The sequence below is a fragment of the Pogona vitticeps genome, chromosome 2 (assembly GCF_051106095.1).
Source record: "Pogona vitticeps strain Pit_001003342236 chromosome 2, PviZW2.1, whole genome shotgun sequence".
Taxonomy (NCBI): domain Eukaryota; kingdom Metazoa; phylum Chordata; class Lepidosauria; order Squamata; family Agamidae; genus Pogona; species Pogona vitticeps.
The window spans coordinates 112,356,958-112,369,052 of record NC_135784.1 but is presented as its reverse complement, the minus strand read 5'-3'; the positions used below and the strand labels follow the sequence as shown (position 1 = coordinate 112,369,052).

General features: G+C 45.2%; 1 protein-coding gene across 4 annotated transcripts in view; it reads right to left on the bottom strand.

Annotated features, from left to right (window-relative positions):
- The window catches only part of ADRB2 (adrenoceptor beta 2), a 75,846-nt gene extending 64,235 nt beyond the window's left edge, over positions 1 to 11,611 (bottom strand). The window contains exons 1-2 of one of the 4 annotated variants that reach the window (XR_013541924.1): positions 6,642 to 11,611; positions 6,512 to 6,549 (exon numbers count right to left, since the gene is read on the bottom strand). Coding sequence is in view for 1 of the 4 variants with exons in the window: in XM_020806958.3 (XP_020662617.2) it covers positions 9,919 to 11,122 (1,204 nt within the window). In the remaining 3 variants the exon portion in view is untranslated. Of the gene's footprint in view, positions 1 to 5,451 lie in introns of those variants that run through there. The other 3 variants (XR_013541923.1, XR_012083739.2, XM_020806958.3) reach the window with 3 other exon arrangements.
- Positions 11,612 to 12,095: the final 484 nt, after the last annotated feature.

Below are 12,095 nucleotides of genomic sequence, written 5' to 3'. Positions count from 1 at the left end.
GGAGCAGCCCATCCAAACACGGGAGAACCTGAACCTATAACAATCCACTTCCAATGATCAGCTCAGAAACTGTTGGTAAATGAATGGACTGGATGGACAGACACGTGCTGGTGTCTGCTAACATGGAATAACAGTTCGTGTGCCAGACTAGAATATGGGAGGCCCAGTCTGAAAACACTGCTTATCCATGAAGTTCACTTGGTGTTCTGGGAAAGTCATCATCTTGCAGCTTCACTCACCACACAGGACTGTGCACAGGGGAGGAGAACCATGCATACCTGCTCAAGCTCTTGGGATTTAAGAATTGATCTATATATTTTCTAATGTAATAAATAAACAAAAAGCAGCTTTAACTCTAAATGTGAATTGATCTTCTTGAGAAAGCTTTGGTGCAGAGTGACCTTGTTGGCATTTTGCTGTACAGTTCTTAAATTGCATGTGTTTGAACAGCACAGTTTTGGTTCTACACATTCCCCCCCCCCAAGAAAGAAAGAAAGTGCCCCTGCCTCCCACAGAACCCCATGAGTTAAACACTGAAGACGTCGAAGTGATCAACCTGCTCCAAAAACAACATCTCTAATTCAGCTTCTTGATGAGGTGGTCGTAAGGACCTTTAAGGCTCATTATACATGGTACAATATGGAAAGGATTGTCAACCATGTGGAAGAGAACCCTAATACAGAGACCTGTTCTCTCTCTCTCTCTCTCTCTCTCTCTCTCTCTCTCTCTCTCTCTCTCTCTCTCTCTCTCTCTCTCTCTGTCCAGAACCTCAACCCCAATGTCACTGAAGGGAGAAGTGCATGTGCTGTATTGTATGCCACTGTCCTGCACCTAAATCCTTAATGTTCTTTTAAACAGTCCTCGTGAACAAACAGCACCTGATTTTTCCAAGTCCACAGGTCTCTCCCTGTGTCAGGTTTCACTCTGCTAGGATACCCAGTTAATGTTTATGTGAGGGGAATGTGTTTTTTTTTAGACTTGGTGACATTTCTCAATTGTGTACCCATCCAACTTCATTATTCCACGTATTGCCCTGAGATAGGGATACCCTTTATCCTGAAATGACAGTGTACACTGGATCTGTTTATGACCTTACAATGCACAGGAAAAAGGGAACCAATAAACATTACATTAAAGAAATGCTCTGCTTATTGAATGTGCATGGCTAGTTTGTAGAAAATAACAACAAGAAACCCTAGAACATATCCCACATAGAGCTACCCTCTCAATCCATGCTTACTTTTCTCACCAATGAAGTCTCTCTGGGCCTAGCCTCCCCTGCAAAATCTCATCCTGGAGTTGGGATGTGATTCCTTGCAAGAGGGCTGTAAGTGCTTCCCCTTCCTCCCACATTTCTTCTGGTTGGACAGCTCTCATTATCTAACCTTCTGCAATTAGATTATCAAAATTAGCTGTCCTCATCCTGATTTATATCAGATTCCTCTCTTTCATGCAGACAGCAGTGTAATAAGAATAATAATGACCATAATAAAAGCCCATTAAGAAAACATACAAAGGAGTTTTTGGAAAACATAGAATGCTGTTTTGTTTACAATCATAGAATCAGGAAGTTGGAAGTTGGCCTACACAAGTTCAACCCCCTGCTTACGGCAGGAATACAAATCAAAGGATTTCTGCCAGGTGGTTGTCTAAGTTTCTCTTGAATGCCTCCAGTGCTGAAGTATTCACCACCTCTTGAGGTAACTGGTTGCACTGCTGTACTGAGCTAACAGTTAGGACATTTTTCCTGACATTCAATCAAAATCTGGCTTTCTGTAACTTGAGTCCATTGTTGCATGTCCTGCACTCTGGGATGTTTAAGAAGAGATCCTGCCCCTCCTCTGTATGACAATCTTTCAAGTATTTGAAGAGCACTATCACATCTCCCCTCAGTCTTCTTTTTTCAAGGCCAAACATACCCAGTTCTTTCAGTCTTGGGTTTCCAGCCCCCTAATCATCCTTGCTGCCCTCCTCTGAACTTGTTCCAATTTGTCAGCATCCTTCTTGAAGTGTGGTGTCCAGAACTGGACAGAATACTCAACGTGAGGCCTAACCAGTGCTGAATAGAGCGGAATTCGCATCTTGTGGGATTTGGAAACTATACCTTTGTTAATGCAACTTAAAGTAGCATTTGCCTTTTTTATAGCCACATTGCACTGTTGGCTTATGTTCAGCTTGTGATTTATTATGATTCCAAGATACTTTTCACTTGTAGTTGACTGAGCCAGGTATCCCCCATCTTGTAACTGTGCATTTGGTTTCTTTTTTCCAAGGTGCAGTACTTTGCATTTATCCCTGTTAAATTTCATTCTGTTGTTTTCTGCTCAGCTCTCAAGCCTATCTGGATCATTTTGAATGTTGTTTCTGTCTTCCAGGGTATTAGCTGTTCCATCCAATTTTGTGTCATCCACAAATTTGATTAACATTCCCTGTATCCCCTGATCCATGTCATTAATAAAAATGTTCAAGAGCACTGTGCCCGGGACTGAGCTTGGGGTGTACCTTATTTGTTATCTCCTCCCTGTTTGAAAAGGAGCCATTAATCATCACTAGAGAAAGGGGTATTTGTATATGAATATCCCCGCGCAGCTGGAGTTAAGGAGTGTCTGGCCCCTGGGGCTGGACCATCCACTCACATCCTTCCAATCACTCCTGGGTACCATTCTCTTCCCAGTTGTCTAGCCACTCTTGGCAGAGGGAGGGAAGATGAGTCTCCCTGCAAGGCTGCTGAGTGGCTAACTGAGTGGTGCTCCAGAGCGATTGGAAGGAAGAGAGGGGCCGCTGCCACCCCCAGATGTGTGAGTGAACGGTCCAGCCCCAGGGGCCGGAACCTCGTTAAAGCCAGCTGCGCAGGGATATTTGTATTTGTATACAAATATGAATACCCCCCATCTCTAATCATCACCCTCTGAGTACAATAGTTCTGAAGATGTTGTTTGTGCTACAAATTAATATTTTTCTCCCACTAGAGGGCTATGTAAGAACCATCTTTCACAGCTGAATTTGATGATTCAGAGAGAAGCCTGATCTGGTTTGGGCCAATTCCACCGTGATCCAGATCTGAACCGAAACCTACCATAAAGAAATCCAAACAGTCATATTTCTCATTAACTTATATTTTGGGGGAAAGAAAACTCACTGTATCTTTTCCCCTTTTTTCAGGTAAGTGCATGAAATTTAGTAGTCCCCTTAGAGGAGATTTATTTGGCCCATTTCTAGACAGGTTTTTATTACTAAGCCCCTCTTGAGGGACTACTGTGTCTCAAGAGAAGGTTGATCCTGCTCAGTTTCAGACAGGTAGAGCCAGCAGTTTTTGTGCTACCGTCTTTAAATTTTGCTTTGGTATCTGTTGGCTAACACATGTGCTGCTTTTTTTTTTTTTTTTTGCACTTGGTAATATATCTGATGGAGGCATGCTGCTTGTCCAGTAAGACTTAATATATATGTATGTGCAAACACAAAGAACAAAGAGATAATGCAAGAAAGAAACAAAGTTCCAACCAAACAAGAGAGACTGAGAGCAAATCAAGCCAAAATTAAATAACTAGTGCCAGACTGGTGTGGAACAGTGTAACTCCACAGTTATTACAGCACTGAGATCACTACACCCACTCACTCAAATGAGCAACAAAAATAAAACTGTAAAAATAAGAATGAGCCTCATTGGGAAAGATTGAGAAAAAGGCATTGAAGTTTGGATATTGTTAAGATGAAGAAAAGAGAGCCACAAGTGATAGTAAATATAAAATTGCCATCAGAGCCCAGCCAATGTCTTTGAGAAATGTTAATGGATAACTACAGCAAGTGGGAGATAATGTCATCATCCCTTTCCCCTACAGTGCTGTGACTGGAGAGCAGTGGTAAGATTGTAGTCCCTGGTGGGAAACTAGGCCAGTCAGCGAGAGAAGGCCAGGCTCCCTCCTTCCCCCACCCTAGCGTCTTCTTTGTATGGTGCTGATTCACATCATTCTGGAGAAACACAAGCTCTGTTCAGGCCTCACACCTGAAATTGTGGATAGGGAAAGAAGTGGACATACCCAATGTCTCCATCCTATCTAGAAGTCTGGAAGATCTTCACATTTGACTGAACACAATCGTTGGCTCTGTTCAGATCTTTGGATTAATCATGTAAAGATCTGAAAGATCTCTGCGTGGGGCTCATATACACTTCTCTAACCCCACCACCTATTTTGCCCTCCATGATTTCAGGGAGAATACCTGAACAGAGCTACATTCTGGCTTTCCTTTATTGTCCAGATTGCTGAATTAAGCTAAAGTAACTCTGACCAACCCAAATTAGGTTCATTTGATTTATGGTTGGCCACATGAGTTGATTATCTCCCTAGTACTTTCCCCCTGCTTGTTCAGCGACCTGTCTATTCTTGCAATGTGTTTCTTTCAAATCTGCAATCACTTATGAGAGCCATTGTGATGCAGAGGTTAGAGAGGTGGGTTGCAATTTCTGAATATCAGGTTCTAGTTCTCATTGAGTTAGAAAACACACTGAAGCACCTTGGACAAGGGTCACTTGAACAACATGACGTACCTCACAGGGTTGTTGTTAGGAAAAAGTGGTAGGACAGAAATCACATATGCTACCTTAAACTCAATGGGCAAATATACAATTTTGATTGTGGGATATAAATTGTAGCTAACAAATAATAACACCAACTGAATACAGGGGCACTTCCTTCTGAGTAAACATGAGAAGTAAACAGGGTGAGACTGATTGTCTCATGTTTCCAGTACAGTATAAGCCAATACATACATATTTACTCAGAAATAAACCCCATGCTATTTCATGATATTTGCCCCTCAATAAATAAGTTTAGGATTGGAACCTGAGAGTGAATAAGGAAATATAGGTTAAAATCCTGTGAGGAATACAATTATTCTCGGCCGTTTCACAATATACTTGACAATTGTTCCAAAATGGAAAGAAGGGCTGTCAGTTTCTCTCTCCTTCTCCCCCCACAACACTTCCCCTCCAAAGCTTGAAGCAGTATGTCCTTCCTCTTGCATCCAGATTCAGGAAGGGCAGGGCTTTTCACTCCCTTAATAACTCAGCCTGAATAAAAACAAACCTTGAGCATGAGAGGACACAAGTTGAAAGTTTATGAAGGTGCATTCTGGTATGGGAACTCATATAGAGCTCTGCTTCGTGCAAGCCTCATTTTCACAAATGCTCAGTTGTGGTAGTAAAGTGAGAGGAGGAAGTTTTGCAAAGAACAAAATGCTGCATGAACTGCAAAACAGCCTCTTTCACAAACTTCACCGACTTTTTTGACAGCTCAGCCAAAGGAGGTAATCGCAGAAGGGTCTGGGTCCGCATTTTCTAACACAGGAGTGTTGCGTGAAGCAGGAGTCAAATTAAAATGCATCAGGTTTAGTGAAGTGTGTTTATGCCCACTGTGGTGTTTGCTAAGCAAAAAACTCAAGTGTAAAACCACGGAAAGTACAATCAGTGCTTTAATATGTACAAAACAAAGGTCCCAAATGTATTTTGAGCACAAACAGCTCTTCGTCAGAGGATTCATTTTGGTCAACACAACACATTTTATACACTTGCCATTAATTTAACAGTCCATTGTAGGATCAGGTTCTTGTTCTGAGAACTGACACAGTCCTCTTCCCCTGCCCCGCATTGAGGTGTCTGTCCTGCAGACGTCATGAACCACCCAAATGAAAACAATAAATACCAATTTTCATAGCAAAGTGCAGATTTCTCCCCCTTACCACCACCCAACTGCCACTGCTTTTATAAAAACCTGTTTAAAATATTTAGCTTGAAATTTCAATACTTCAGACAATAAAGAAAATAGTATATTTATATGTAATGATATACACACAAACACACGCACATACAGTATATAGAAGTAAAGTGCTTTGACCTCCTTTTAATGAGGTGAGATTATAAGAGCTTGTAAGCAGCTCTCCTCTCTTTTTTGAAAAGCAGGTTATTTTCTTTCCTAATGTTTTCCTCATCAAGGCGTTATTCTAGAAAACTTCCCATTAGAATTCTCAAAGAGCAATGAAAATATTGTTAATTGGCTGCTCGCAGGACGAGATACACCATCACCGGATAGTTCTTCATGCAAAGAAATCTAAACCAATACATTCAAAGTACAAGGCAGATACTTAGGCCTAAATCCAATTCTTAGTTTCACCTCAGGGTGTCCCCTCCCCCCCCCCCCGTTAAGTAAACCAGTTTCAGTGAAGCTGACACTTAGTACACTAACCCCACTAAAAGTGGTGGACAAGAGGAACCGAGATTGCTGATTGAGGAGCTTGTCAATAAATATAAAACCAAAACAAGGGGCATTTCCCTCTTTTCACTTTCTCCAACGTTCACAACAGTGGGAACACACATCTCTTGAGGAGCTCAAAATAGTTCATAACTCCAGAACAGTTGCAAAGGTCTCGAGTCTGCAATCCAAACACTAAAGGGGGGAATAATAAAAATGCTACATGCAAATGGACGGACAAACATGGATGGAAAATGGGCCACTACCTTGTACAGGATGTAGACGCCTTCTGCTCAACAAGGATCTGAAAATAAATCAATATGGTACCGATGGAGCAGATAATTATATTTATAATTATAAAATGAAGAACAGTGATTGCTCGGTTCATCTGCTTACTTGTTTGACGTCATGCTACCACCAAAGATCCTGCCTTTAGAACTTCACTTTTCTCCCTGTAGCAAGCATAGGAGCCTGGCCTTTTACCCACCTCACAACCCCTACTCCCTCTTTTTTCCTTCACCTGTTCACTCCTGTCTGACTATCAGGTTCCCATTTGACAACCCCGGAGAGCTGGTGACCAACATGACACAAACCCTCTAACAGACCAAATCAACTGGGCAACAACCGTGCAAGTGGTGACTGGGCTCCAACGGCTCCTGTATTTCAGTTTTGTCAGTTCTAGGAAAAGGATCTCCTTTTTTTTTTTTTTTTTTGTTCTCTAAGACTGACAGCAGCAAGCAAACAGGTTCTGAAAGGTTGGAGTAACCTCATGTACAGTGCTTGGGAGAGGCACTGCCTGGGGCACTTCCCTAAAATTCAGTTATATCCTTTCACTAAAGTACATAACTTTAGAGTTTCTGTTTTCCTCCTCCCATAATCAGCTCTAGGCTGATTTCATAGAGAATTGTACAACATTTCGAGAACATCTTGAAACTGTTTCCAAAAAATGCAGAAATGCTGATTCAATTCAACTACAAACTTAATGAATCATCTGTTTTGTTGCAACAAGTCTTCCCAATGTGAGAAAACATGCCTCTTTTCTTTTGTCTCTTCCTCTCCCCTGCCAGTGCATTTTTAAATTTAAAAAAAAGGGGGGAAGCTACATTATCATTGCCAGAGGAGGGAGCTCTGTGCCAAGGGAGGGAGTGCAGTCAAACTTCTCCTTAGAAATATGGGCTTGTGTATGACACAGAGCAGCATCATGATCTGCAATCAGGTGAGGCGGGGCATATACACCCACTCACGTGGCAGACTAGCAATGTCTGCTGGCCCGGTCAAGATGCATGTGCACACTTCCCACATACACACACTTTTAAACCAGAACTGAATGGTCTCTGGCAGGTTATTCCTGCATTTCCAGAAACTCCCTATGCCTCCTTAGCTCAGTTACCAACGTGAAACCAAAGGGGTTTAAAAACATTTCAAGAACATTATATTTCTCTGGTATCCTAATAAATCAGTGAAGTTCTCTTCTAAATTTTCCCCTTTTCTTATATAAAGGCAGCTGCAATCCATGACTCAGAATCCAGTCTGGGATACTTGTTCTGGATTCTGCCAGAATCTGTGATGCATGCATGCACCCATTCTTCCGGCTCCTATGCCCCCTAAAAACCTGTTCCAGTGGGCTTGGAAACCCTATGGAGCAGGTTTTTGGCATCATAGAAGACTATAGCAGGAGGGAGGGAGGGAGGGAGGGAGGAAGGAAGGAAGGAAGGAAGGAAGGAAGGAAGGAAGGAAGGAAGGAAGGAAGGAAGGAAGGAAGGAAGGAAGGAAGGAAGGAAGGAAGGAAGGAAGGAAGGAAGGGCCAGTTCTTCTAGTACTGGAGACCAAAGTACACATGAACCACGTCCATCACTCAGATCAGAGAATGGAGGTTTGGAGAATAGGGACAAGACTGTTATGCGGCACGGTGCTTTCCATCTCTGCAATCTGGGCAAATTTGTCGAAAGACATCAAGACTGGTTATTTTTGCACATTGTCATGCAATACATATGGGGCATATTTCAGATTCAAATACCACAGAACAGTAGAAAACTAAAGTTGTCTTGATCAAGACTAACATGGCATAATCTGATAGGGTACCGGGAAACAGCTATTTAGTACAAGTCAGTGAACCTAAAATGCTAATGACTACACACAAGCCCTTTATATAGCTTAAAAACCTCCCAGCAGGGAGGAGGCAGAGCAAGAGCATCAAGCACACTGGGTACTAATTTGGCAATATAATACAAATGACCCAGATCAATCCTATTTTTATTCCAGAATTCATTGCCTGCAGGTTCTTTTGAGTGCCCTGCATTTGAGCCAAATAGAAAAAAATAGCATTTCCAAAGAAGGGACTTTTACTGTGTTGTTATAACTTAAGCACCTTAATGCTTTAAAATTGCTCCACAACCAATTAGCCAAGGTCCTTAAATGGGAACTGTTTGCAACCACAGGCTGACCCAAACCCAGTAGAGCGCTGCTGCTGTGAGCAAGAAATACCTTTACCTTCCTGTCATAACTGGACTATTAAGTCAGAGGAGGGCAAACAAAATCATGGGCGTAAGCAGGTACTTAATTCTCTCCGTCATTAGGGGGGGAATGTTATTTTACAGGGTAGCAGAAACTTTACTCTCAAGCGACAAATGGATTATGGTCAACAGGAGCATAAAGTTTGGGATAATATATATATTATTTTAAAGGAGGCTGAATCTACACCAGTTCTGTGCTATTCGAGAGAAAGTGTTTTGTCTGTCAGGATTCTAAATATGGAACATTGAGCCCAAGCCCAGACAGATACCCACAGATTATCTGTACAGGTATGATCTAAGAAATGGGCAAGGAAGGTGAGTTGGTTTTGGCACCAAGCAACTCTAGACATACGAGTCTTGGTTTCACAACTACATAACTATCTAGGATTTGTACAGTTCTGGCTAATGAAAACAAGCTGAACACTGGCATTGTCTAGGTAGAAAACAAAGGTAAGTCTCAAATGAAAAGGTCTCAACCAAAAGGGCTGTTGGTTGTTCCAATATCAACAGTTTCAGTTCATCTTTGCACTGATTCCCGCACTATGGACGTTCCCTGTGCAAAGGACTTGAACAGCCAAATGCTGCAAAGAACATGTTCAAGCAATTCTGCCGCTATGGACAATAATATATATCGTAAACACTTGACTTTACAGTATTCCTAAAGCATGTACAAGCAACCCTAATGTCCTGTCTTAGAGCAATCTTTAGAGCTAGCATCAGATGAAAGGGTGAGCCATTAATAGCACCAAATTCATTCCGGAGTGCAAGCATTTCACCTTTAGAAACAGCAGCTCTGAGCAATATTACTCTTACATCTGTGAGGTAGATGAAACTACACTTTAGCAGGAAACTGCATTGTGGGGCAGCTTCAGCTGTGGCTTAACTCTCAATAGACGAAAGCATTCTAATATGGGTAGACAGACAGACACACATCCAAAGATGCCCTTCCTTGAATGCTTTTCATAGCCTGCCAATAAGCCAGCATGGGACACCTCCCACATCTGGAGTAAACTTCCATTCAGTTGTAGTTGCCCACGTAGCCACTATCTTCTACTCCCTGTTTAAGTGTCTCTATAGGGACAATAACAATCATGCTAACAAGGAGTCATTTGGGCTATGCTCAGCCCCCTGTGACCTAATGCTATCATGCAACACAGTACCTTTACAGTGCAAAAAGTCCTCCCCAGGAGGGGGGCTTCCTTCTTCACACAACAATTCATGGGCCTTCTTTTGTGCCACGTGATAGCCATTGTGATCCCCATTGAAGTCAGCTTTCCCATTGCTACTGGAATATCCGTTCATATACATTTTGAGGGCAGATCTCCTGAAGCAGAGGATCTCCTGGAAAGCATACCTGAAGTCTGGGCTCCGGCAGTAAATTAAGGGGTTAAAAGCCGAATTGACATATCCCAGCCAGTTTAAAAAAATGTACAGGAATTTGGGGATCACTGTCTCATCAATGGCATGCACAAAGTGGACAATAAAGAACGGGAGCCAGCACAAAGTGAAGGTGCCCATGATGATGCCCAGGGTTTTCAGAGCTTTGTGTTCTTTCAAGCAGAACTTGGATGCTCTCCGGTGGCTTCCCTTCCCAGAGTTTTGCTCCTGCTGTGAACTTTGCTGGTGAAACCTCCCCTCGCACTTGTCTATCTTCTTGAGCTGCTTCTGGGCAACCTGGAAGACCCTGCCGTAGACAAACACCATGACCACCAGGGGCAAGTAGAAAGAGATGATGGAAGAAATGATGGCGTACTCCCCGTTGATGAAGAAGTCACAACAGCTCTCGTCTTGGTAGCACTGCTCGGCTTCCTGCGTGTTGGCTTTGTACCAGTTCATCTGGATAGGCAAGAAGGAGGTGAGGATAGAGATGACCCAAACCAACAAGATGACCACCCTGGCTTTATTCTTGGTCAAGTGGCTTTGATACTTGAAAGGGGAAGTGATGGCAAAGTACCTGTCCACCGCGATGACACAGAGCGTCTCAATGCTGGCGGTGACACACAGCACATCGATGGAGGTCCAGATGTTACACCAGGAGTTCCCGAACTTCCAGGTGCGCTGGATGATGTGGCTGGCCCCGAAAGGGATCACCCCGACGCCCATCAGGAGGTCCGCACAGGCCAGCGATGTGATGAAGTAGTTGGTGACCGTCTGCAGCCTCTGGAACCGGGCGATGGCGGTGATCACCAGCACGTTGCCGAAGACGATCGCCAGCACGATCACGGACATCAGGATACCCATGCCCACCACCCAGCCTTCCTCGGATGCCGTGGAATTGCCCGGGTTCGGGTCGCCGCTACTGCTGCTGCTGCCATTGGCGCTGAGGGTGGGGTGCAAAGAAGTGGTGGCGCTCACCGTTTCCATAGCGCTGCCGGGCAGCTGTGGAGAAGTCCCGATCCCCTCGGCCGCTGCTCCGGCCGTCGGCAAGCCCGTGCGCTCCCGCTTTTGGCGCGGCGGAGGCTCGGCGGTCGTCGGCCCCCTCCCTCTCTCCCTCTCTCTCGGCGCGCCGGACTGCGAGTCCCGGGCCGCCTCACCCCCGCAGGCGCTGGGCTCCCAGTTGCTGCTGGCGCTCGGGACAAGAGCCAGGCTTGGCAAGTGCGCGCGGGGCTCGAGGGGACGGCGCGCCTCCTGCAGCCTGCGGCCGCGACGGCATCGGTCGGCTCCCGCCCGGCGCGCCTCCTCGCAGGGAAGCCAGAGTCCTCCGAACTTGTCCGGAGCCCGTTATGTTTAGGGGAGTTTATAGGAACTCCTAATTGTGACGTCAAGCGCCCCCCAGCCAATCGGCTGCTAAGGAGGGACACACACACACACACACACACACACGGAAAGAAAGAGACGGACAGAATCAGGTCGCTGGGACAGCTCGGAGCAGGGACAGCTCGGAGCAGGAACTGCCGCCGCCGATCCTGGCGCCCGTCAATGGCGCTGCCGGCGCGGCTTCTGCACAGCGGTTGCAATTGCTCCGGGATGTCCCAGGCTAGTGCCCGGAGAGCGTGGGCTCCGTCCAGTACGGGGCTGGGGGGGGGGCACCGAGCCTCCTCTGGCTTGGCACCTGACCCCGGGGAGGGAAAGGGAGATCACTCCGCAGGAAGGACGGGCGAGACCCGGAAAAGGGCCAGGTGCCCGAGCCCACGGGTCGTCGCGAAGCCGGTGTGGCCAAATTCGCGTCCAGTGCCCCCCCTTCACACACACACACCCCGCAGGCCGGTCCTGAGCACCTTATGGGGTGGGCGGAGAGCTGCCCGCTTAGTCCATAACCTTTTCGCTCTGCAATGCCCAGTTACCTCGAACCAGGTCCCCTGTTGTCACCGCTTGGAGTTCTGGAGAGATCTGGGGA